This window comes from Alosa sapidissima, chromosome 5, assembly GCF_018492685.1.
Source record: "Alosa sapidissima isolate fAloSap1 chromosome 5, fAloSap1.pri, whole genome shotgun sequence".
Taxonomy (NCBI): Eukaryota; Metazoa; Chordata; class Actinopteri; order Clupeiformes; family Clupeidae; genus Alosa; species Alosa sapidissima.
In genome coordinates this window covers 35333209-35356885 of record NC_055961.1, presented here as the reverse complement: position 1 = coordinate 35356885, position 23677 = coordinate 35333209, and the positions used below count along the sequence as shown (strand labels likewise).

Here is a 23677-nt window from a genome sequence, read left to right as displayed (position 1 = left end):
AAATCAACATGAGTACAGCTCCAAAAATGTCCATTTGATATGAAAACAGTGTCCTGGCCAAGACAGACTCCTAATCAGCACCTTAAGAGTCCTAGCTTGCCCTTCCCCGCGCCTGGGCCGTGCTAGCGTACCCATGCAGAGAGCACATGGGACTGGGGGGAATGAAATAGCAATTACAGTACAAGTAGCAATGCTCCCCTAAGGTTCTCTGTTGGCAAACTGAGGGGGTTGAGTCATACAGTATGTGCTGCATGCTGTGTGGTATGATCCATTAACCAAGGACATTTATATAACATGTAATAATATTATTATGTAATGTATGAATGTAAATTTAATCAATTGCCGGACAGTCAGAATTACCCATGTTAAAGTAGAAGATTTCATCACTCTTCTTGCTTCATCTTCATACTGGAGCATTTGGCTAATTGTGATTGGAGCACGAGTAGGATGGCCTAATCCCAGCAGGCTGAGGGGTGCGTGTTGTGTGGCTCCACTGTTGCTGTGCCTTCCCCTCAGCCCCTTCTCTCGCTCGCACAGCCCTCTCACCCCGACAGCGCTCCTGCTTGGAGCGCCACTCTTACGTAACGCAACGCGCTGCGCCACGCCGCGCCAGGCCCACCGTCAACTCCAGCACGCTCGCTGCAGTGCCACACGCAGAGATGCCCGCCGGCAGGATGAAGAGTGCAGAGGTAGAGAGAAAGAAAGAGAAAGAGAGACTCCCATTTTGCCAACTTTTTACCTTGAACAGGAGGGGTGTGGGGAGAGGGGACTTACAGAGTGCTTCTTTAAATGGCACTGTGTTCGAAGCGAGAGGAACAGTGATGAATTATGTAAAGCGTTGTATAACAGAGAGAGAGACAGAGAGAGAGAAAGTGAGAAAGGGGTTGATGGTGCTGACTGCTGGGCGAGTGGCACACGCAACAGGGGTGGTCCTCGCACATGTGGTGCCCGTTCTGTTGCAGAGGGCGCAGTGCGCCAGCCCTGTGGCACCAGTGGCAGTCACACAGGGATAAAGGGTGAGGGGCATGTGTGTGTGTGTGAGGGGCTGGCGCCTGGCGTTGGGCACAGTATGCTCTGCCATGCTGTTGTTTGAGTCTCTTTGATAAAGAGGTCAGCTTGAACAGTAGCCTGCTTGTTTGTAAACACAGAGTTCTCTCCCCTCCTCATGAGTTCTCTCCTTATGTCTTTTCATACTATTCTTCTTCACTGCTTTTACAGACATGTGATAAGAGAAATATTGTCAGACAAATCTCTCTCTGCCTTTGTCATCACTTTTTCTGTCTCTCATTCTGTGCCCCCCTCTCTCTCTCTCTCATTCTCCCTCTCGTTCTTTCTCTTTATTCCTCTCTCATTCTTCATCTCATTCTTCGTCTCTTTCCCTCTCTCTCTCTCTCTCATTCTCCCTGTCGTTCTCTCTCTCTCTCTCTCTCTCTCTCTCTCATTCTCCCACTGTCACAGGCATATGTTTTCACAGCCCCTCAATCTAATTTTGACAAATCCACCACAGCCCTACGCTGAATCACAAACAGATGGCTGCCATTAATGTGGAATCAGATTGGGGGGGTTGGGGGGTTCGCCTACGTTTTCTCTCAATTTGATTATCTTTTCATTGTTTTCTGTTGTTCTGTTCGTTATTCGAGCGTCGTATCTGCTCCAGAGAATACGGCATCTCCTCACTCCCCTGTGGCTGAGCAGGCTAGATGATATGAAATGCGCACTTGGCTCCGTCCGAGTCTCCGTCATCTCGACTGATGAAACTGCGGGACCCACCACAGCCGTGGCATGACATTAACTCCTTTTTCAGGGGCTGGACATGGAGAGCACTGATGCTGCTCTGTGGTTGCGGTGGCTGATGATCATGATGATGGTGATTACAGCTCCAGCTAATGTTTGCCCTGCGCCAGGCAAACACCGAGTTCTGTTTACGCAGAGTGGAGACCAAGGCAGTAACCCAAGCCACTAGGATGGCATCAAATCATGTGGAAGTCATTAGGGTCTGCTCAGTAATCCTGCCATCAGCCGCTGAGAAATGCTTTACTTACTACACCAGTGGAGGACCCTCTCTCCCTCCTCCCTGCTCTCTCAACTGTGGCACCAGTGAAAGGGAGAGAGAAAACACTAAACATATTTTTGCATGTAGTTTAATGACACATTAGCCTCTCCACCCCCCACTGTTCTGCTCCTGTACTGTTGACGTTGTGTTTAGTCTTGTGGAAGAGAAAAGCTCATTAGGGGAATATACGGCGAGGTTTGGAAAGCTTTGGCGGCTCTATTGATCGTCTTTATGTCTTCCCTCTGGCCTTAATGGCTGTTTGGACCCACTGATAGCTGACAATGACTTTTTTTCCACCTCCTGAAGACATATTGACCTTCTACCGTCAGGGCAAGTCTCTGTTATTGGTAAACTGTAATGAAGGCTAGTGTCCCAGTTAGATATTCTGAGGACATGATTTCATTTAATCTGCCTGTTCTGGCAGTGGAAATAACAGCAACGACGAGTGGTGATTGGGGGACGGGGGGCGGGGATAATGATGATGATTGTAGCTGTGGGTTTCTTTCCTCTTATGATGGTGTTGTTTTTCTCAGTGGGTCATCCGTCCTCACACACCCATTCCCCGTCTCCATCTCCGGCCTCTGGCCTGGACTCTCCCAGCTCTAGGTGAGCCAGCCGGACCCTGCGCCCCCTGCCTGCCCGAGCAGACAGTCATATTCTCCACTGAATTATTTAAGATGGCCAACCTCCACCGAGATCCTGGAAGTAGGTCACATTGCACCCTCTCATCACTTTTCTCAGGGACAAATGGCCAAAGAGAGAGAGAGGGAGAGGGTGAGATCACAGACAGGCAGGCAGTCCAGGACAGGCAGTCCAGAGTCCCTTGTGTGGGTTTTTTTGTGCAACCCGAAGATGAGAAGGCTGGATCTGATTTTGATTTGTGTTATGCACAGTGGTGCCATTAGTCTTTTGTGTTGCTCACCCCTCTCCATCTGCCTGTGTGGTACAGCACTTTCCCCCAGATGTACCCTCTGGATGCGGGCATCACTTGAACCTCAACACAGACTGATGGCTGTACAAGCTGAATGGTGTTCTCACAGATGTTTATTTGTTGATTCTATAGCAGCAATCACTAAATAAACAATGTGGCAAAATGATACAATCCTCAGTGTACCCTCTACCAGTTCTCTAAGTGTTTCTGGTAAATATCAAGTGTGCTCCTGTAAATGGCAGTCACTCTAACCTACAGTACACAGTGCATGGCCACAGGGCTGCTGTTGTGGTATACAATGGTGGTATACTGTATATAATGTGGTGTATATAATCTGTTCCTAGTAGGTTTCCGGTGGAAACGTTCAAAACCCACGCAGAGACTTTAAAAGGAAAATGAATCAGACTTCAGCATAATTCTCTAAAAAACGTTGACTTTACCATTATTTTTTGTGCTGCCGGAAATGCTTTAGGATCACACGTTTGTTAATGCAGTTGAAATGATCTATAGCCAACTTATTCCAGGATGGTCAGCAGACATGTTGTGTTTTTGTCAGCAGCGGTTAATTGACTGGCCAAAGGGATTGACTTGACCAGCTTCACAATCATCTGACCTGAGCTTCAATTAGGGGCTGTTTGAAAGATTTCCATGAATGGCTATGGATGTGTTTTGGAATGAGATCAAATGCATGTCGGAGTCTACAATAATTGGTTTAAAAAGAGTAATGTGTCTGTTTGATTGGTTTGTTCTGTAGAGCTTTTTCAATAGACCCAAATTGAATTGTTGGTGCTACACGATGCATGGTTTTTTTGTCACCACCAGCTTGCGTGTTGAGGAGGGTTTGGAAAGGGCTCTTGCGTGTGTTTGACGAGGGAATACATGGTTAGTGGGTCAATGTACAGCATATGAAGGGTTTTTTTCAGGTCAGTAATGCATGATTTAAGTAGTGTGAAGATGTGTGATATCACGTGATTGGATTGATGTGTGTAGTATGTGTGTACATGCGTGTAGCCAATATACAGTATATATATATATATTGTGTGTGTTTGTGTGCGCACGTGTGTGAGTGCGCTTGCATGTGTGTGAGTGCGTTTGCATGTGTGCGTGTGTGTGTGTGTGTGTGCGCGTGCATGTGTTTGAGTGTGTGTGGGTGGGTGGGTGAGATGTAGAGCATAATCTCAGAACAAACTCTCAGAGGTCTGTCTAGGAAGGAAACCTGTCACACAGAACCACACCATCCCTGGGACCTCTTGCCCACAGCAACAGAATGTGGGTCACTCCCCTCACACACACACACACACACACACACACACACACACACACACACACACACACACACACACACACACACACACACACACACACATACACCACATACACACACACCACATACACACACACACACACACACACCCTCCCAAGAGTAAAACCCCTCATCTTTTACGGGCTTCACAGCCGATATGAACTACAGATACACCACGTTCATTGTGCAGGTTCATTTTCAGCTGTCAGAATACCACAAAGCATCAAGAAAGTATTTCTTGGATATCCTGTAGAAGTACCCCCCCCCCCCCCCCCCCCCCAAAAAAAAAAAAGAAAAAACATAAATAAAAAAAATTAAAGAAATAGGAGTGGTTGTCAGCCATGCTTCACATGAATTAAATATGGCCGTGTGTACTGACGCTGCCAATGCCGTCAGCAGGTCGCTGTTTAGAGGGAGGAGGCTGCTCCGACCGGCAGCACTCTGACATGGTTGCTGTGTCCTCTACGAGTGTTGCATCACTCCCATGCCTCGTGCTTGTGTTTCCCTCCACTGCCTGGCCATTTCTGAATGCATCTGTGATTTATCGACCCTGTACAGTAGTGTGGATTTGGTCTCCCTAGCAATGATAACATTGTGTGGCGCCTGTCATCACACAAGGCTGTGAACTGAGATAGAATGGGTCAGGAATATTAAAACACACACACACACTCTCTCTTTCTGATCTTTGAGCGGCTGACTCCCTCAAAAGTAGCAGGCCACTTGAAAGGCTGGGCGCCATGCTAATGATGACGGGATCCCAGCTTTTGTTCTAAAACTCTTCATTAGCAGACCTTTTATCACAGATTCCCAACATGAAAGGGAGGAGCCCTTAAGCTGTGAAGACCTCGTCCCCCTCAAGGACCCGGACTCAGACTCTGAGCTCGGGCAGATAAAAGACCACTACCCTCCTTCTCACCCATCTACCCCTCCCTGCCCTCCTCCTCCTCCTCCTCCTCCTCATCTCCATCGTAGTCTCCTCCTGTGAGTCATGGATGCTCGTAGTGAGCGCCCCTCCTTCCTTCCCTCCAGCCCAGTGTTCTTAGAGTGCCTAGCTGGAGCTCCAGCTCAGGCACAGCGGGATAAATATAGTGCGGCCGCCATTGCTGTTGTATTGCCACCGATGATCGAATTACACGCTCTGGATATGGCTTATGGCAATCTTTATCAGGCAGCTGTCACATGGGCTCATCACAGTGTCGGCTCAGACACCCCCCCCCACACACACACACCCCACACACACACACCCCACACAAACACACACATAAATAAATACATACACACAAAAAAAATAGAAATACACAAACACACACACTCATACGCACACACATTACCACTCACACTAGCGTAAGCCCATCCACCCCACCCCCTTTTTTTAACAATAGCGTTGTTCAACCTTGTTTAATAATAAATCAGTTGGCACTTTCCACAACCCAGCCTCTTCTGGAGTTTCATCACTACGCTATTACTACGTTATCACTACGCTCTTCTGGAGTTTCATCACTACGCTATTCCACCGTGGATCCTTTTCCTTCTTCCTTAACGCTCCAGTAGCACATTTTCCATGAGCGGCCACAAACATGCCTCGCCTTCAGAATGTCTCAACCCACCCACCACGGCGCCCAAGCGTTGATCGTCGAGCGTTGATCTCCGAGGAAACGGTGTAAGAGAGATGGGAATTTCAAATCTGTGCTGAGCGTGTGTGTGTGTGTGTGTGTGTGTGCGTGTGTGTGTGTGTTCTTTAACTCCACGTAACCTCCCCACTCTCCTCCCTGAAGGAGAAGAACAGTTGGCTCAGCTCCGCCGTCTTCCCTCTGTTAGCGCTCATGTGAGAAGGTGTTCCGCGGGCAAAGCACAGATTTCTTTTTTATGGCCATATGTGTTACTGCAACTCTACAGAAGGGGAAAGGAGACCAGCCGCCACACACAGTGGGGGGAGGAGGAGGGGATTTTGGAGGCGGGCTACGATGGGCCTGTGGGTCTGTAAGGTGATTGTCACTTCAAAGACCTCTTAAAGAACACATGGAGTGCAGCAGTGCATGGGCTACTTCCTGCCCGGTCAGGCTGGGACCCTTCGCCTTTCATCCAGCTCTGGATCGCCGCCATGCAGCCCTCCTCCAGGAGCCCCCACATATGTTCCGCTCAAGTGCCAGAAAAACAGCAATGGCACCTTCCTGGAACAAGCTCCATGTGAGGACGAAGTGGAAGTCCTCTAGTCCTTAATGAGCAACATGTCCCCAACAACAAAGATGTGGAGGGAAAACAGCAACAGCACTCCATTTAATGTGCTCTGCATAATCTGACTCTGTCGGCTAATTAATCGCTCAAGTGTCGCCGAGATTAATTAACGTCCCGTTACCTTAATGAGCACAGGCTCTCTTGCGACTGTCAAGTACAGTATGTGGACCTAAGTGAGTGTGTGTCCTCTAGTGTCAAGGCACTGGTGATGGTGTACGTGAGGGCCCATTTCCTGAGATCACCGTTAAAAACTGTGGCTCTGCAACAGCACTCGTCTCAAAATGCGGCATGGTCGGGCCCTTTATTCTGAGGGAATGTTGGGAAATGAACGTTCCAAGAAATATATAGGTTCATTGAATTCAGCATATTAGAACCTTTGCTGCGGATCAGAATCTTTTGTTAGTGTTTAAACCTCCCCTGCTGAACGGTTAATTCTGAGGGGGGCGTGCCAGGCTGTTTATCTATAATTAAGAGGAGCGGCTGGCTGATGTCACCACCCAGGGCCTGGGCTACCAGAGGCCATATGCTCCCTGGCCCTTGCCAAGCCCCGCCGCCCAACACTGCCCACAGGCCTGCAGCGCTGGCCTCCGCATGGCACTGTGGCCAAGGAGAAACCCAACCACCACCAAAGACACACATGATTACATCACAGTGTGAACCGTCACTCTGCTGTGTGTGTGTGTGTGTGTGTGTGTGTGTGTGTGTGTGTGTGTGTGTGTGTGTGAGACATAGACACATGAGTGTGAATGATGTGTGTGTGTGTGTACTGTAGATGGAGTTGATGTGTGCGTGAGTGAGAGAGACACATGAGTGTGAATGATGTGTGTTTTGTGTGGATGGAGTTGGTGTGTGTGTGTGAGAGAGAGAGAGAGAGACACTTGAGTGTGAGTGAAGTGTGTGTGGCTGGAGTCTGTGTGTTTTAGTGTGATTCTGGCTTCTAAAGCACGTGCTGTGGTCTGACCACTCAGTCCCATTCTGGCTGTTTTATGATCTCGGTCGCTTAAGACTCCCCTCCCACCCAGCCTAGCAAGCCATAGCCAGACGTACTCATTAAATTCCAAAATAACCTTTTTCTTAAGCGTGTCTCCCTCTCTCCCCCTCTCACAATAATAAAAAACGAAAATCTGTAGCTAAAGGTTAGGTATGTGTGCTTCATCTGTCAAAGTGTCTTAACCCACTTGTCTTTCTGTCAGACACACCTGTCAAGTAGCAAATTAATTATTCCTTCGCTTACAGCCCTGGAGGGTCCTTCTTCTTTACCTCAGTTACCCCCATCCCCCCTCTCCCCTCCCAGCCTTTCAAACGACAATGAGATGCTCACCTCTTCAGACCTCCATCTCTCCCCTTTGTTTTATCTTTTTCGGTTTTCATCATGCTCCAAACAGGCTTCCAGGTGTATCAGAGCAGTGAGGTCAGGTTGTAACAGAGGGAAAGGTGACAGCAGACACAGGGGGGGTCCCTGCTCACCCACAACAACAACAGCGAGTGAGCGAAGAGAGAGTGACACGATGCCTTTTACCCTCTTCAGCTTTGTACTCTTGATCCATGTGGCAATGACACGTACCCCCCTCCCCACCCCCCACAACACACCTCATTCACACTACCCTCTGTTTTTGTGGGTTAATGGGAGCAAGTGTCATTTCTGCCCTCATTAGATAGAGGAATAACAGACTCTAAATCTGTTCTTTTCCCCCCCCACACGCTCAGACATTTTGGTTGTTCTAATTTGGGTTGATCCTACCCTCATATTATGTGACTGTGCTGGTTTTGTGTGAAGAGTAGACGTAAAGGGTAGAAACACAGAAATGTCACAGCTGCTCTCCCTGCACACTCTACACCCAGTGCCATTTAGGTTAGAGCAGTTGCTTTTCTCTCTCTCACCAAACCCCCTGCTTTATTTTGAGGGCATTCAGCAACCTAACTGAGAATGGTCGCTGTGTTTTATCCCACTCCCTCCAACATTCTTTCTCAGTGAATGACGCACAGCACAGCACAGCACAGCCCAGCCCAGCGTGCATATGCTTGATGCCTGTTGTCTCCGTTTTAAAAATACCCCTTCGCCACTGAGTGTTCTTATATGCCCTCACACCGCCGCCGTCCCCAGAGTGCCCCAGGGGGAGGAAGGCCGTCCGACAGCTAAGAACAGACTGTGCCCCTCTGCGCTCTCGTCTCCGTTCCACTTTCTTCACCGCACCCTGATGGATGCGGCCGACTCCACATGCCGTCCCGACTCCCTCAGTACCTGTTAGCTTCAGGTTTCTGTAAGATGCTGCAGCCAACAGCGCCAGGGCTTGCTTGTGTAAGTCACGCTCCGCGCGCGCGCGTGCGTGTGTGTGTGTGTGACTCACGGTGAAATTCAGGCCGATGTTTCATGCTCCAAGTGGATGTTTGCCGGTGGCGCGTGGATACCCTCATGCACACATGAGCGTGAAGCACTGCGGAGTGACTCACAGATGTTGGTTGTCATGTTGCAGACGGTGAGTCTGCGCGCTGCGCGTACAGTAAGACATGTGCTCTGAAGCCCTCTGCGGGCCTCCTAAGGAAGATTGAGAGCCACTGATAAGGGTGCGAGCGCTGTGTTACTGGCTGTCTGGCTCTGCCATCCATCCATTAGCTGTGTGGGACAGTACTGTACATCCTGTGCTTTAGCTCACACAGACCACTGGCTCTCTCTGGCATAGCATCTTTAGCTTTACTACAGGACATAGACCATGTATATCCATGTACTGTATACTGTGTGTGTGTGTCTTGTGTATGTCCATCAGTGTGGTCAAGTGCAATGTTTTAAATCATTCAGGTAGTTGGGTATTGCAGTGGCAGTGATTGCGCTCCCCTCAGCTCCGTTGTGAAGGCCACTCTAGTGGGGGACCGTGGGGGAAGGGTGGCATGTGGAGTCATGGAGGAGGAGTGGAGGGGGGCAGAGGGGTTGGCCAACATGGCGGAAACACTCAGGATCAATTAGACCGGAGCTGGTCTCAAGAGGACGCTCTGTGCAGAGCGTGGAGAGAGAGAGAAAGAGAGAGAGAGAGAGAGAGAGTGTGAAAGAGAGGGAGAGAGAGAGAGTGTCTGTGTAAGAGAGAGAGTGTGTGTGCGAAAGAGAGGGAGAGAGAGAGTGTCTGTGTAAGAGAGAGAGAGAGAAAGTGGCTGATGAAGCCCACTCACACACTTACATAACGGGGAGAAACCAGTGAAGTGTGTGTGTGTGTGTGTGTGTGTGCGGATGTGGATGTGTGTGTGCGTGCCTTGATCCACAGGGATCTTGGGGAATTCAGCGAGGGAGAAAGGAAAAGAAAATGCTTTGATTTTTTTTTTTTTTGATGGAAGTGCTTGAAGACTCTTTAAATCTAGAAATGCATGAACATGAAAAGGTGTGTTTGCCCCACAGTTGGAATGTGCCGTTCTTTCCATCCTTGAAATTCATGGCTAGATCTTTACTCACATTTCCTATCAGTGCCCAGGTTTCTGTGGGTTGCTACACAGAAAAGCACTGGGCATCAAAGAACAGCTTCTCTCCTCCCATTTCTCATTCACTCTCTCTAATACACTCAATCACACGCGCACACACACACGCACAGTCACACACAAACAGTCTCACACGCACACACGCGCACACACACACACACACACACACACACACACACACGCACACACACACATTCACACACACACATCTGGATACTCTGTACTGTTTAGTGATGGCAGCAGCTCATCAACTCCCCCCTCCTCTTTCTCTATTGCTCCCTCCCTCCCTCCTTCTCCCACTCCCACTCTCTGCCTCTCTCTCTCTCCTCCTCCTCCTCCTCTCTCCCTGTTTGCGTTACTGGAGATCAGATCGAGCGCAGAGCAGAAGCAGAGCAGAGCAGAAGAGGAGATGCTGGCAGCTGCCTGTGGAATTAGCCTGAAATCCTGAGAGGAAACCAGAGAGGAATTGTTGAGGATTAAAGGAGCAGAAAGAAGAGGGGATCCAGAACCATGGCACTGTTCTCTCCTATTCTCCAGGAATGAGCCGCGTCTTCCATGCTTTCTCTCTTCATTTCTCTGACTTTTTTTTACTCTGATCTGTCTTGTTTTTTTAACCACTCCATTCACTCGTAGTGTGTTTGAGAGACAGGCAGCTTGAGGCTTTTTTGACGGGAAACAGTAGGTTTTTTTTTTTGACGGGAAACAGTAGTATTTTTTTCGTGTTGATTTCTGAGAGTTGGTTTGTGTTGGTGTTTTGGGGTGGTTGACTTGTGTGGGGTAAAAGGAGCCGTGCACCTGTCAGTGGCTCCCTTCTCGCTCGCGCTCGTGTAGCACCCCCCACCTGCCCTCCCTCCCCCGCCTGTCCCCCCCTCCCCCCAGCCCGTGAGCGGGGCAACAGCGGCCGGCAGCCCGGCAGGATGACCGAGATCATGGTGGCGGACCACAACCTGAACACGGTGTGTGAGCGGCTGGAGCAGCACTGCCTGGATGACCTCCCCGCCGTTAAGAGGCACACCAACACCGGCGCCAAGCTGTGGGGCCGCGTACGCAGCAAGCTCCTCAGACAAAAGGTCTTCACGCTCTTTCACCCTGCTCCCCCTGTCTCTTTTCTTCTCGTCTCTTCTCCTCTCTTCTGATCATCCTCTCGTCTCTTTCTCTTCAGTTGGCTCTCTCCTCATCTCCCTCTCCTCTTTCTGTCTCAGCACGTAGTTTCAGATTCTTCTGCAGCAAAAGTGTAAAGTGTTTGTGAATGGCACATCTAAAGCTTGCATGGGTTGATTATGGAATTGCTATTGAGTGACTAAAACAAGTAAGGTACAATAATTCAGTATTCTAAGAATAACAATGAACTAAATCTTTATATTGTTCCGTAATCAGCATTGATTTAAAATTGCGCCGTGCACTTTAAAAGACTAGGAAAATATCATCCAAATTTGACACTGCAGTTGTGTTTGTTGTTTGTTTGTGTGGGTGAGTGGCTGTGCATGCACGCAGTGGATGCCTTTTTTGGCACTTGTGTAAGTGTATTGCCAGCAATGCGCATGGCGCTTCTGCCTGTGCCTGTCCATGTCACACTCTCATTCACACACACACGCCTGTTCAGTCCAGACCACAAGTGCACGCTTTGGACACGTGCTCCAGAACAAAGACAGCGTGTGGTGAGGGAGATTTAAACTCAACTGTACTAACCTGACCCAGGGTCAGCACAAGGGCTTCACACACTCTCCCTCAATACTGACGGCTGTCCAGGGGCCAGTGTTTGTGTTTGTGGGACCTGAGGGGGGTGGTAAATATACGGTCGCATCACACACACCACACCACACACTCTGCATCCATCAGCCGTGTTTGATGTGCATGTGAGACTGTCACTCACTGCACCGTGACTTATGGCACAATAAATCATAGAGTGTGACATACAATAGGAACCATATTGCTGAGTGGATGTGGCCTAGCATTCTAGAGTCATTTCTTTGCTCCACATGACATTTCTGTTGCACTCTAGACTCATTTCTTTGCTTCACATGACATTTCTGTCATGCATGTCCTTTCAACAGCTCTGTGTATGCTAAAGGTGCAACTATAGGGTTTCAGTTTGGAAGGCAGCAGGATGAAGGGTTAGGGTTGCACATGGCTTGGCAAGTTAGCGGTAATTTCAGTGGAATGCATGGCTCCAGTCTTGGCTCTGTTTTTGTGGCTCAGTGTCCATGGCGACCTCTCAGCAGCTGGTGCTCAGGAGAGAGAGTTGAGGTTGTTGTGCTCCTTCATGTCGAGCTGTGCATGTGTGTCTGTGCGTGTGTGTGTGTGTGTGTGTGAGAGAGAGAGAGAGAGAGAGAGAGAGTAAAAAAATAGTAAAAATTGGTAAAAAATGGCTAGAAAGGAATATCAGATAACATTTTATTGTTTTTATATCTTTCTCTCGCTCTCTCTCTCTCTCTCTCTCAGACACACACTCGCACACCATGTCTCTCATGTCTGTCTGTCTGTCCATTCTTGTTGTAGTCATCTGCTAGCTGGCCGTGCTCCTCCACTCCTGGCATGTGTGCGCACACAGAGCCCCTCACAAGCGGGCCCATTCATCTGTCTGTTGACATATGCTGGAGCAGGAGGCGCGCTGAAGCTGCGTCTGATTTATGCTAAACAATACTAATTCACTCTCATGACTGCTTCCTCTGTGTCTCAAATTAGCTGCAGATTCTGGGTTAAACACAAACAACGGGATTGTATCCGTTTTTGTGTGTGTGTGTGTGTGTGTGTGTGTGTGTGTGTGTGTGTATATGTATGAGAGAGGGGGGGGGGGCAAGGGGTGTTCTGGATGTTGCTGTTTCTGTCATACACTGAAATCAATCCCATCAGTCTAAAGCCGCTATGTTCTGAAAGGCACACCATTTTTGCTGGTAACATCTGGGATTTGTATCTCAGTATCTGCCATTTGCAATTGCTCTGCGTTGGCAGAGTGCTGGCCGAGTGGGCTGTGTTGCCGTGCGGTAACTGGAGACGGTGGTTCTGGCTGTGTTGGATGCAGCAGAGCGCGCAGCAGCAGCAGAGCCCCTACAGGGCTGGTGTTCCGGTGCCTCCGCAGACCCGGAGAGGAGTGAATCTGTTCTCTCTACTTTGCATGCCGCAAAGTGTGTGTGTGTGTTTTGGTGTGTGTGTGTGTGTGTTTTGGTGTGTATGTGTTTGAATGTGTCTGAGTGTGTGTGAATGTGTCTGAGTGTGTGTGTCTGTGTTGGTGTGTTAGGGTGTGTGTGTATGTTAGAGAGAGTGAGAAAGTGAGAATGAACAAGCAAGCTGGTGTGTGTGTGAGAGTGAGAGAATGACGTGAGGGTGTGTAAAAACTAGGTCTCTTCCTTGTACTGCATCTGCACTGCCAGCACTTTGAAACAGTAATTTATGTGCATAAGCTTACAGACCCCGGCAAGGGGAGAACAAAGAAATCAGGAGGCCAGGCCTTAACTCCTGAGCCCAGGGGCCGTGGCATGCAGAGGTCCATGCCCCGGGCGAGAGAGCATCCCCATCCCCTCGGCTCCGCACTCTCTCTCTCCTGACACCGTCCGCATAAGACCAGCAGGATTAGGGTGCCCGATACTCGGATTCACTGCATCGACCCCTCGGCCTGTCCACATACTGTAGGACATTACAGTAGATCAGTGGCACTGAGCACATCTTCACATGGGCGCAGTCTGACTGCACTGCTGTTGCTGATATCCACCAGGTTTAAGTGCTTGTGTGTGTGTTTGTGTGTGTGTGTGTGTGTGTGTGTGTGTGTGTGTGTGGATGGCGTTGTGTCTGTTTTTTTTTTTAAAAACTGTAGTGCGTCAAGCTTGTGTGAGATATACAGATTCAGATATACTGTACAATGTGGCTGTATAGATTTGTATCCCTAATGCTGATGGGTAGATACATAAACGTAGGGCGAGATTTGCTGATGTGCACACACACATCATTTACAGTATTGATCGCATGTGAGAGCTGTCTTCATCCTTCATCACCCTGGACTGCGGATGCAGACCCTCTTCATGTATTGTGGCAACACACTTAGATCATCCACGTATACACATATGCAACACCTGCACACACAGTAAAGCATGAAGCACAGGCCAAGTTGCCATTCTCAGCAGATCCTGGTGCACTACACACAGTGGCACATTTACACACATTTGCACGTATCACGGTGCTGCTTGTGCTCGCCTGCTGAATGAGGCTTTGAGGTCGTGTAGGTGTGACCCACCGCTTTTCTGAATGAAGTCTCAGTTGCAGGAGAGTGCGTGCGCACGTGTGTGTGTGTGTGTGTGTGTGTGTGTGTGTGTGTGTGTGTTTGGTGTATGTGTGTTAGCGTGCCTGAGTCAGAGACACCGAATGTCACAATGCAGCTTTCATCCTGCAGGGGAGAAGGAGAATGAGGGCATTAACCAGGAGAAGAGCTACACCTCTTAGCACAGCCACCACTCACTGAATACAGAATGAGAGAGAGAGAGAGAGAGAGAGAGAGAGAGAGAGAGAGAGAGAAGGAAGGAGAGTGAGGTTAGTAAGGGTGAGTGAGGTTAGTAAGGGAGAAAGAAGGAGGGGGGTGGGGGACAGAGGACGCAGGTTAATCGGGGACAAATGCAAGAGGAGGAAATGAGAGCGAGGGGGGGGGGGGGGTACTGGACAGTCATGGCAGAGTTCTTCGGGGAGGATGATGGAGAGAAGGGCCACAGCGTCTGGTCTCAGGATAGCTGGCTGGTTTTAATTAACTCTGCGGAGAGCACAGGCAGATGTTTCAGCCAGGCCCAGACTGGCAGGCTGAAGCCGTCGCATCACATTCCATCTCAGTCCATTCCACAGTTGTCATGACGGTCACCGCAAGACAGTTTTACTTAACCACAACAGCACCACAGTCTAACACAACTACATCCATGCCATAGAGCACATTTACTTGGATTGAAAATTGTATTTAAAGCACAAAAACAATACATAAATGAATACACAGACAGCTCATTAACCTAACAATATCTCATTTGGGATGCTTTAATATCCAGACCAGGCTTTGACTTCCAGACTCAAGTTTCCCATTTTAGTATGGTGATTTTCGTACGGTACAGTGTCAGTGATTAAGAAGAGGCCAGTGGCCCCCTGGCCTTTTTAAAGGGCCTTGAAAATGCCAGCCGGCCCCTAATGGCCCCATTTACTGGGGAACATAAATCTTCCAGCAGTCACCTGCTGGGGACCCCCAGACCCCCCGTCCAGCGTCCTATTATGCCCTGCGTCAGTGGCTAACAAGGCCCCCCTGATTGGATAATGAATTCCACAGGGAGAGGGAGGGGTGCAGGGTGCCGGGGATGACCCTCTCCGCTCCCCCGCTGTGTTGTAGCGCTGATCCCCACCCTTGCCGGGGAGAGAAAGGCCTCTGTGGTGGCGAGTTGCTCTTTACGTGGTGTGGAAGGTCACAGTGGCGCTGCCCTTCACACCGCCTCCCATTCATCATGTAATTAGTCCACTAGTGGCTTCCCTCTCCACTCAGAGTCACGCCTCATTTGCAAAGACTATTTCAGGGGTCTCTTTCCTCTTACTAACAAGCCAATGTTCATTAAGTTGGCTAAGTGTGATCATTTCTGACAAGTTGTACTAATTTTGGTGCTAATATCAATTTTTTAAACATTGCATTTGTTCATACTCCTGTTATTATTTTGGAGGGTTTAAAGGGTTAACATACTTCTACTTGTGGATCAACTTAAAAGTAGTTAAGCCCGGTCGGCATGATGGACTGTGTTGTGTTTGCTGTAAGAGGCCTCGATGACTCTCCTCTCCTCTCTTAGTCATCGGAGAAATTAAAACTTCCTGTATGGCGCTTGTTCACTTACTGGAAACCACTCAAACTCAAGCAAGGTCTGACATCAGCGAAATGCATCAAGTCTCTTAGGTAAATATTAGAGTGACCCCACTGCAACCCCAGAATAGTTCTGTAATTACACCAGTGTTCCCACAAATCAGCCGTGTGAGTGAAGTGCCAGGGCTCACTATGACACTTTTGGCCCGACTCGAAACAGGAGAACTTGATAAGAAAACCAGATTCATCGGCATTCTGTGCATGGCGCGTTTAAAATGCCATTTCAGTGATGTGTTTCTTGTTTTTTTTTATGGGGAAAGTTTTTCATTGTTTATTCAGCAGAGGTCAGCAAGAGGCTGCCAGCGTCGTGTCCTTGGATACAGTACATGCGTGTGTTTTTCTCCTCATGTGTGTCTCATGGAAGACTCTCAGACTGTATCTTCACTCATGCATTGGCAATGTATGTTATGCAAAAAGCTCTGTGTTATATAAGACAGAGACAGGAGAACTGGGCCAAAGCCAGACATGCTAGCCTCCATACATTCACGCCCCTCCTTCACTGTCAGTGCTTTCCTCAGCATCTTAGCACAAAGACATGGGCCACCATTGGCTCCTTTTGAGTCACTATGAGCGTGTTTGTACCCATGACCAGGAGAAACAAGCTCTCATGCGTTGGTGTTGAACAGCATCCGTCCATCGCCATGTTCACTAATCGCACATCCCTTTCCCCCCTTCTTGCCAGCGGCAAACAGCACCGCCCACATCATACATAGCCCAGTCATGGGATGACTCTCAATGTTGTAAACAAACAAATGATTTCCTGTTTAGATTGAGATTCAACAAAACAAAGCCCAATGTTGATATTTAGTTTTTTGAGACAACAACAAGAAAAAAAAAATCATGGCTAATGCACAGTGATAGACACAGCTGCTAATTAAAATGAGTTTTGGAGGCAGCTAATTAAAACAGGGAGTCAGACGATGAGTATTTAGCCATCCGAATGAAAGCCCTGGAAAGATGAGCACAATCCACTAAAGCCCTAATGAAACAGGGGGAATGAGCGTGCCATATCAGAGAGCTTCTTTTTAATTATTCATCTCAGGCAATGGCAAACGCAGGACCTTTCCATCTCCATTCTAATGAACCCATTAAGATTAAGGTTTTATTAGCTCTGTATGAAGTTTAAAGGGAGCTTTGTGCATGATTTCATAGCTCTTTTGCACATCATTTGAAGTGATTTCTTTGCCTTTCGACAGCGGGTACTGCTTTGTGTTTTATTTGCCTTATTACAGTATGTGCTGTTGTACCACAATGGCAGTCCAGCGTTGTGCTGCCAGTTGTACTTTGGTTAATGTTCATGTTACAGCTATGTACAAAAAAACAGCCGACAGCTTTACTTTTTAATAACTGTAATTTAATATGCTGTCGACTGCAGCTATTCATAAATCAGTCCTTGAGCCGACAATGATTACTCTGGTTTATGTGCATGCGGTCACATTAACCCAAGCATTTGCTGTGCACATGCGCACGTCTCTGTACACAGACATACAGTATGCACAATGAGGTTTGAAGGCCTCCAGCTACAGAAGCCTAGAAACAAGTGGCCACCACATGAGTCTCAGAGTGCGGCCCATAGCCACGTCGGTGTCGGCTCACGTCGTCTTGTGCTACTCTACACCAAAAAAAAAAAACTAAATGGGATGAGAGGAGACGAGAGGATCCCCTCTGCAGCAAGCAGGAGGTCTTATCTGCTCACACAGACACGCACGCACACACACACACACACAACACACACACACACACACACACACACACACACACACACACACACACACACACACACACACACAGCCCACCACTACCACCAGCAGATGACCCCGTTGAGCACTCGTGCCCCGAGGCCCAGCCTGTGGCAGGCGGGTGGGGGAGATGGGCTTTATGTGCCTGTGAGGCCTGTTGGAGGGATGCCTGGCCTGCCGCAGCAGCAGTAGCAGCAGCAGAGTCTGTGGAGAACGTTGAGGGGAACATGATGTTCCTGCCCTGCCGTCACAGAGGCACACAGTGGCTGAGCCCACAGAGGAACTCAAAGGGACACAGTGGAGAGCCATACTGCCTTGTCACAAACAGTTGCACACATTCTGTGCAGAATTTTGGGATTGTTCCCTCTCTCACACACGCACACTGTTCGTCTTCTCTCTCTGTCTTCTCTCACTTTTCTCTGTCTCATAACTCTTTCTCTGTTTCTCTCTCATCTCTCTTTCCTACTGTAATCATCTGTTAACATTCAATGTCCACATGCGCGTATAATTACAAAGACAATAATGACTGAATTTGAAACAGAGCTTGAGTTTATTGTCTAGTCAGATAGACTGACGTCAATGGCAGTTTTACTGGACATATGTTCAGGAACTCTTCCTTTGTCTGGCCAGATTGATATTTAGAGGAAATAGGAAAGGTGTTTAAAAAGGTCAGCAGTTTTTTAATCCAAGCCATGATTGGTATATGGTGGTTTTATGTACATCCTCCACTTTGTTCTTCTTCTGCATGTGCTATCAATCTGAGCCTAGGTTGGTTTCAGAGATAAAACACTGGCATACGGTTTCTTCTCCATTTAAAGATTAATGAAAACAGACAGTGGAGTCTTTGGTCTTTGTCTTGTCCCGCTTTTGATCGCTATATCCTTCGGATATGCTTTGTAGTACAGGAGTTACTCGCCATTCTGATTGGCTGTCAGCAGGTCAGTCAAACAGCCCTCCAAACCTTTTTGGACATTCTTTATTGTAGCAGTCTGTGGGCACAGCACTCATTCATGTGATCAGTAGCCTGCATCTAAGGGAAGTTTTTTCATGAACCCAATATGATTCTTTTCTCATCAAGCCCTAAGCTGAGATGGCCATGCTTAAATCTCTCCTGGAAATCAGTTGCATACTCTGTTGTAAGTAAACCAACCCACAACTATGCGGTACTTTTTTTTTTTTTTTTTTTTTAAAGGCGGCTTGGGATTATCCCTTTAGCCATAACATTTCCCATGGTAGGGTAGATAGAACTGGAGAGATGTGGTTCGCTCCTGTTGGGCTTTCAGTTTCTGGGCCAAGCGCTCACCGTGGCCTCTCAGCAGGTCAGTCAGTGGGGCGCATTAAGAGATTTGCTCTGTAGGTCCTCTGTCCCTGCTTGACTCCATATATTTTTAATAACATCTGTACTCAGGGTTAAATTGAGAGAGACGTGGAGCAAGGAGAGAGAGGAAGGGGGGAGGCAGCCGCGTCCGTGGAGTTTGGGAGCCTTTTTTTGGGGAGCCCCTGGAGGACTCATCAGAGAGGGAGCTCTGGGCTTCGGTCCAAAGACAATTCTGGCAGTGGCCTGTACAGACCCAAAATGCAGTGATTAGCCCGGCCTCATTTTAAAGAGCCCAGTCCCTGCTGTGAAAATGGGCACCAACACAGATCAGGTCTTAGCAGCCTGATTTCGGATGTCAATTTTATAATGAGGCTAATTAGAGCGATAGCCGTCTCGATGAATACGGCAATAAGTAGTAGTTCATAAGTGATTCGCTAGTAAAACAGAGCGCCTTGTGTTTTTAATGAGCAGATAATAGTGAGAACACTAATGTAATCACATAGTTGTAGTTACCCGTAAGTGATGGTGAGCTACAGAGTGGGGAAAGCGACTGCGAGAGATTGTTGTCGTGAAATTCGATCTGGATTGCTTCAACATGGTCTGCAAGAGTAATGATAATTGAGTGTGGTGATGCTGTGGGCTTTGTGCGTGCAGCAGTTCTCAGAAACCTCACAAATGAGAGCTAATGTGAGTTTGACATGAAGAATTGAGTTACACATTCGCGTCTCGAGGCACATGAAGAAAGTTTACAGTAGTCTTACGTTGACGTTAATTGTCGAGGGAGTAAATCATTTTCAGCATGGCCTCTTTTCCTTTTTTGGTAATTGACTTTGTGAAATTTTCCTCAGCATCTTTTTTTTTGGCATCATATCCTTATTGTGGCATAATTGTCATATGATTTGTGTACTTTCCTCAAAACAGTCATCTGAAGCTTCTGTTGTTTCGTTGTGCGTAGTGTATTCCATGTATGAGACCCTTTACTCCACTCCTGAGTCAATCTTTACAACACACACTGAAGGCAGTCTGAGTCAATCTTTACAGTTGAGTTGGGCTGCTAAAGCCATCGGCCGTGTCCTGGAGGCCAGATGCCGTGCGTAGCTCTGGAGTGTGTTTGTATCACCCCCTTGTCCGTCCGTCCTGAGAACGCGGCCTGAGAGACAGGTTCCCCCAGACGAAAGCCTGCGCTTCATCATACCAGAACCATGTTGCTCACTGAGTACTGAGGGAAAACCCCTGTCAGCATAGGGAAAGCATCTGTGTGTGTTTGTGTGTGTGTGTGTGTTTAATGTGTCAGTGTATGTGAGCATTGCAACCATCTGTGTGTGTGTGTGTGTGTGTGTGTGTGTGTGTTGTGTGTGTGTGTGTTGTGTGTGTGTTGTGTGTGTGTAATGTGTGAGTGTGTGTCTGTGTGTGGTTGTTTGTGACATTAAACTTGTTTTAGAGCAGTGTGGGCCTCCAGATGTGTAAACAGAGACGGGAACAATGTCGGTCCGTGACACAGGGGTCTTTCTCATAGCCGGAGAGGGCCGGACTCAGCAGGTGTCTGCGCCTGCAGCACTGTTAGCTCAGAGGCCATGTGCTGAGGCCTGTTTTGGGATATAGAGATGCTCTTCACATTTAAGATTAGACTCACTGGAAACTGGAAAGAAGGGAATGGCTGCTCCCAGGAGACTTTATCCCCCATCCTGTTTGTCAGAAATACCACTGCTTGCTCACACACAAAAATGCACATGCAATGTGTGTTACAATGCGTGTATGAGTGTATACACACACACACACACACACACACACACACATTGCCTTACTACAGAATTCACTTTATCAGATAGTCCTCATCCCACAAATTGAAAAAGAAGAAAAGGCTTGATCTGGAGTTCCCAGGGATTTTTTGAAGAAGTAGGCTGGACTGTTCGGGAATTTCCACAGGGGAGGCAGATGGAAAACTGTCTTCAGAAAAGACTGTTGCAGAAAATAGCCCACCATCTGATGTGGAAACTTAATTATGCCTTGTTTGTCAAGGACAAACAGTAGAGGCTGAAATTCTTGGAAATAGCAAGGTGTCAACCTACAGTATTATCTGGAATCGGAAAAACAACAGAACTCACACTCTCACATTTGCTCACATTTTTACATATATTTAGGGGGGTTTTGTTCCCAGCTAAAAAGCTCTTAGCATCTTGGCTTTGTGACGTCACCTTTCTGCTGGGCCAGTGTCCTGTTCCTCTCACAAACACCAGGAGAGAGGAAGGCAGTGGATGGGGGAGTATGAGGTTGATGATACACAGGGGAACTTGTTGAGCAATGTTGCCAGGAAATGTAGTGTTGTTTTAGTGGTGATGTTCGGGCACTTTCCCTTTGATATTGGGCAAGTGATTTTTATCTGGAGATATTTAATCATCAGAGGGCAGCTTGCTGCAATCATCCAATCCGAAAGTTAATAACCGGTCATGTGATTACCTAGCAGCATTGCTCAACAAGTTGCTCCATGCATCATCACCTGTGGACTAACTCCAGATATGGGCTTCAGGCTGGGCCAAGCAGGACGGGTTACTCAAAATGCCTTAACTATTAATGTCTCCCAAATGGCTTTTAAAGGAATGTCTTTAGAACGGAATGAGAATTTAATATGGCCTTGAATTTGCCTTGTAAAAGGGGAATGAAATAATAATCTTTCTAAATCTTTTCTTTTCAGCTCGATCCACAGACAGTGCAGTCCAAGAATTGGCACATGGATGTGATTGAGATGAATGGGGTAAGTCTGCATGTAATTTAGTTCAAAATGGAAGGCATCTTCTCTTTCTCTGTAAATATCTATTTTTGTCATTTTGCATTTTTAATCTCTTCTTTTTAACACAATGTATGCTTTTATATGTCATGTATCATTTTATTATTTCATGTAACCGTATTGCCCCCCCCCCCCCCCGTCCCCATTTATATAACTCAATAAACAGTTGATCACAAAAAAAAAATGGAAGGCATCTTGTCTTCATGTTCCTTTAGTCTTATGATTAACTATCATTCTCCTGCTTGAAGTATGAAAGAGTTCCAGGAGGGTGCATCGAGCGTGAGGCGTTTTTTGAAATGTCAAATTGAAGTAGTCATTCTTTCTCACCATCATCCTCATAGTTCTCATAGCTCACAAGTGACAGGAAGAGTGATTTAACAACGTTAAATACCTCCCTCCTCCTTCTCCTACACACACACACACACACACACACACACACACACACACACACAGCAACGGCAAAGTGATCAAAAGCAAAGAACAAAAAGTAGGGGAAAAAACCTTTGTGTGAAGTCCTTGTCACACTGTGTATGTGACTGACTCTCTCACCCCCCACCCCCTCCCTCTTCTCTGCCTCATTTCCCACAGATCAAAGTGGAGTTCTCCATGAAGTTCTCCAGTCGGGACCTGAGCTTGAAGCGGACTCCCTCTAAGAAGCAGAGCGGGGTCTTTGGGGTCAAAATCAGTGTGGTAACAAAGTAAGACTTGCACCTTTCAATTTGACCACTTTAAACCATTTTCTCCCTTATTGTAGCATATTGAATGTTGCTAGCAGCTAACCATCTTTATCTCCAACCTCCATGCTGCGTTTCTGCCCAGGCGCGAGCGCTCCAAGGTGCCTTACATCGTCCGGCAGTGCATTGAGGAGGTGGAGAAAAGGGGCATCGAGGAAGTGGGCATCTACAGAATCTCCGGGGTGGCCACGGACATCCAGGCCCTCAAGGCAGCATTTGACACCAGTAAGAGCCTCACCACTATTAAGTCTTCATCCTCAGCCTCACCACTATTAAGTCTTCATCCTCAGCCTCACCACTATTAAGTCTTCATCCTCAGCGGTCTTTAGTAGCCATCATCACCATCTGTCATAGTTAAAATTAGAATAGTTAATTATCATCATGTTATTATTATCATTATTGTTTCAAACTTAATTTATGTCCCCAAAAGACCCATGAAGAGAAAAGCCCCTCGTAATTATTATCACCGAGGCAAAACAATAAATACCAGTCCAGAATATATCAAATGACTCAAAACAGCACATTCCATAAGATGTAACACATTGTAATAAAGTGATTGTAGGGAGTTAACACTCGGCTTGTGTAGGCCTGCTCATTGTCAGAGCTGAGAGGAAGTAGCTGAAGTGGACTTCTGGGACTGTGTTGTGCAGCTCACAGCTTCAGCTTCTTTTCTCTCATTTTCACTAGCAGATGAAGAGGGTGTGGAGTGAACGAAAGGGATGGAGAGAGAGAGAGAGAGAATTCCTTGTTTTCTCTTCTCACCTCCCCTTCTTGTCCTCCCTCTCTCTCTCCCTCCCTCTCTGGGGTCCCACCGGTGGGCCTGTCACACTAGGCCTGCGCCACATGTGTGAATTCGGGGCGGTGTGTGGGAAAGAGCAGGCAGGCAGGGCCGACGTGACTTGCTCCAGCTGTCAGCTGTGCCTGAAGACCTGCCTGCCTCTCTTATGGCCCAATAAAAACACAGCGAGGCCAACGGCCCAGGAAATGTACCATGAGTGGCAAAATGGGTCCAAGCTGTAACAAAATATTATGTCATATAAAAACCTGGGGCTCGATTAACCCCGGTCGGAATAAAGAAAACAGCTCAATTTAACGGTTCAGTTTGTCTCATAATGGCTGCATACTCTCGGCTAATGTCAACTCACCCATGCTTCCTTCTTTCTCTTTTCTCTTCTCTTTCTCTCTCTTTTCTTTCTCCTTTCTCTTCCCTTCTTTCTTTTCTCTCCTCTGTTGTTTCTTCTCTGTCCTCTG

General features: G+C 47.7%; 1 protein-coding gene across 5 annotated transcripts in view; it reads left to right on the top strand.

Moving 5' to 3' along the window:
- The window catches only part of abr (ABR activator of RhoGEF and GTPase), a 145579-nt gene that overhangs the window by 115680 nt on the left and 6222 nt on the right, over positions 1-23677 (top strand). For 4 of the 5 annotated variants that reach the window (XM_042091147.1, XM_042091148.1, XM_042091149.1 and 1 more), the window contains 3 exons: positions 21600-21659; positions 22281-22390; positions 22512-22651. In XM_042091147.1, coding sequence (XP_041947081.1) covers positions 21600-21659; positions 22281-22390; positions 22512-22651 — 310 coding nt within the window. Of the gene's footprint in view, positions 1-10345; positions 11055-21599; positions 21660-22280; positions 22391-22511; positions 22652-23677 lie in introns of those variants that run through there. The other variant, XM_042091151.1, reaches the window with a different exon arrangement.